Source organism: Eutrema salsugineum, unplaced genomic scaffold (assembly GCF_000478725.1).
Source record: "Eutrema salsugineum unplaced genomic scaffold, Eutsalg1_0 scaffold_13, whole genome shotgun sequence".
NCBI classification, from domain to species: domain Eukaryota; kingdom Viridiplantae; phylum Streptophyta; class Magnoliopsida; order Brassicales; family Brassicaceae; genus Eutrema; species Eutrema salsugineum.
In genome coordinates, this window is record NW_006256885.1 from 677,268 (window position 1) to 679,601 (window position 2,334).

At 39.5% G+C, this 2,334-nt stretch overlaps 1 protein-coding gene across 1 annotated transcript; it reads right to left on the bottom strand.

The window, feature by feature from the left end:
- Window positions 1-312: 312 nt before the first annotated feature.
- Window positions 313-2,119, bottom strand: LOC18023107. The gene is made up of 4 exons (XM_006406032.2): window positions 1,623-2,119; window positions 1,385-1,490; window positions 605-1,103; window positions 313-530 (listed from the first exon to the last, which is right to left on the bottom strand). Exons 1-4 carry the CDS (start codon window positions 2,117-2,119, stop codon window positions 313-315), a joined length of 1,320 nt encoding a protein of 439 aa, XP_006406095.2.
- Window positions 2,120-2,334: the final 215 nt, after the last annotated feature.

The window sequence follows — 2,334 nt, forward strand, 5'->3', positions numbered from 1 at the left end:
CAATCATGTTATAAATCTACCAATATTGCAATAAATCTACCAATCATGTTATAAATCTACTCATGGAATAAATCTACCAATCATGTTATAAATCTACAAAGCAAGTTCCTTTTACAGCCATGGCGATTCGCTTTAAATTCCAAAACACAAGCGACGTCTAAATTCCAAAAGACCACCAAAGAGGCTGGCTATGAGTAATAAATCGGCCAAAATACAACATCTGATACCAAAAGTCTACCAATTAGTTTGGATCTGAGTATTAAATCTACCAAAAAACGATCTCAGATCCCAAAGGTCTACCAAACGAAGATCTCAGTTAGCGGAGTCTGTCTGTAAACCGTACTTATCATCAAATAAACTTCGAGGGTTAGGATCAGACATCCGGGATTCTTCTGCTTCATGTACCTCATCAAAAATCTCAGCTGCGTATTTCATACGAATGAGAGGCATGTTGCTATCTTTCAGCTGGTCCCATTTATGGCACAAAGCCAAACACTCGATGGTCTTCAAAGTAAAGACGCCACAATCACCTGATAACAAGTACCCGATAATTAGTTAAAAGTCTACCAAATAAAAATACCAAATCTACAGAGCTGCATTGCACCTGTCTGTCTGTTTAGTGCCGCTGTTTTATACATGTAGATATGAAACTGCCCCTCCTTCATACCCTTCTTGAGCTCCGGTGGTGCCATATGTTTCAACAACAGCGGAATCATCCTCGCGTAGGGCTTCACAGACTCCTCCACCTCGCCTTTTCTGTATAAATCTGGAATGCAATCAAACACTCGGATATTTTTTTTGGGAATGTCGACCTCAACGGCTACCCAATGTTCGTTGTTCACGTTGTGGGCGATATACACGAAATCAACATCTGTCCCCCATTTCTTGTGTGTAGGCAAGTAATGGTCGTAGTGACCGTTGGCAACGTCCAAATAACCATCACTGAATATCCAACTCTTCTCGTTTGGTAGAAATTTGGTTCGATAGTCGCCACACCAATCTCGACAAAAGATAGGATCAATGAAAGCAACTCTTCCCCCTTTGTAAGGAGATGGATACCACATAGACCGTTGCCGGAACATGTCTAATCCTTTGCACATATGCTGCATTAGGTAATGAAACAAATTTATATAAGTCTACCAACCAGCTTTACAAGTCTACCAAACATAAAAGATACAAATCTACCAAACATAATGACTAAATCTACCATTTGTTACTACATAATATAATACAAGTCTACCAAACATAATGACTAAATCTACCATTTGTTACTACAAGTCTACCAAAGTAATTCTATCATTAAGTTTCCAAAGTCTACCAAACAATTTCCAAAGTCTACCAAACCTTTTGAAACTAAGATCGGGTGACTGATACGACCACATACCTGATCATGCAACCACCCATACTCCTTTCTCGGCCAGCTTTCTTTAGGGGTCATTAGTGTCAGGTAAAATTCTCCTCCTGCATATGGACTCTCCAACTGTTTTTCCCTGAAAAAATGACATAGACATACCAGACTCCGAAGTAAGTCTACCAACATACCTAATAAGTCTACTATATAAAACAATAGGTCTACCAAATCAAACAAGTAAGTCTACCATGGAAATTTAAAACTGACTTACGCTTCAAAAGCTACGTAGCGGGTTAGATTATCCAGTATTCGACTGTCCACCGTTTCAAAAGGATCATACCTCCCAGGAGGGGGACCTGCTGGGTCCATGATGCGTCTCACCACTGAGTTACCAAGGTAGGGTGAAACCTGGGTCGGTGCAAGGCTGCGTCCCCTTTTTTCCTTCTCAGCAGGTGGATTTTTTGCATGTTCCACCAGCTTTTCTAAGCGTTTCTTCATAGCTTCAATCGCTGAGTCGTCTTCGTCTTGCAGGGAAGGGATCTGTACTCGTCTAGACTGTAGTGGGCGTGAAACGTCGCTTATATTGATTATCTGGCTTTCTTCGTTTTTGTCTTTTAAATCAGCTTTTGACTTTGTGCCTGATTTATTCTTCTCTTTAGGATCAGCAGGTTCTTTTTTCACTTTGGTTACAGTCTTTCCTCTCGACGCTGGGGTTCTAACAACTCTTGCAACAGGAAAACCTGGCTCTGATGTTTCCTGCATCTCCATCATCCACGACTGCTTGGCATGTATAGTAATTTCACATAAGTCAAACCAAATAATAACATAACTAAATCTACCTAAAAATCTACCGAATTAATTATAAATCTACCTAATATAAATATCACTGCCAAAAATCTACCACATAAAGTTAGTCTTGTATTCCAAGAAAACATTAAAAGTCTACTATGCAGGAAAAGTTTAAAAAAAAACCATCAATACAA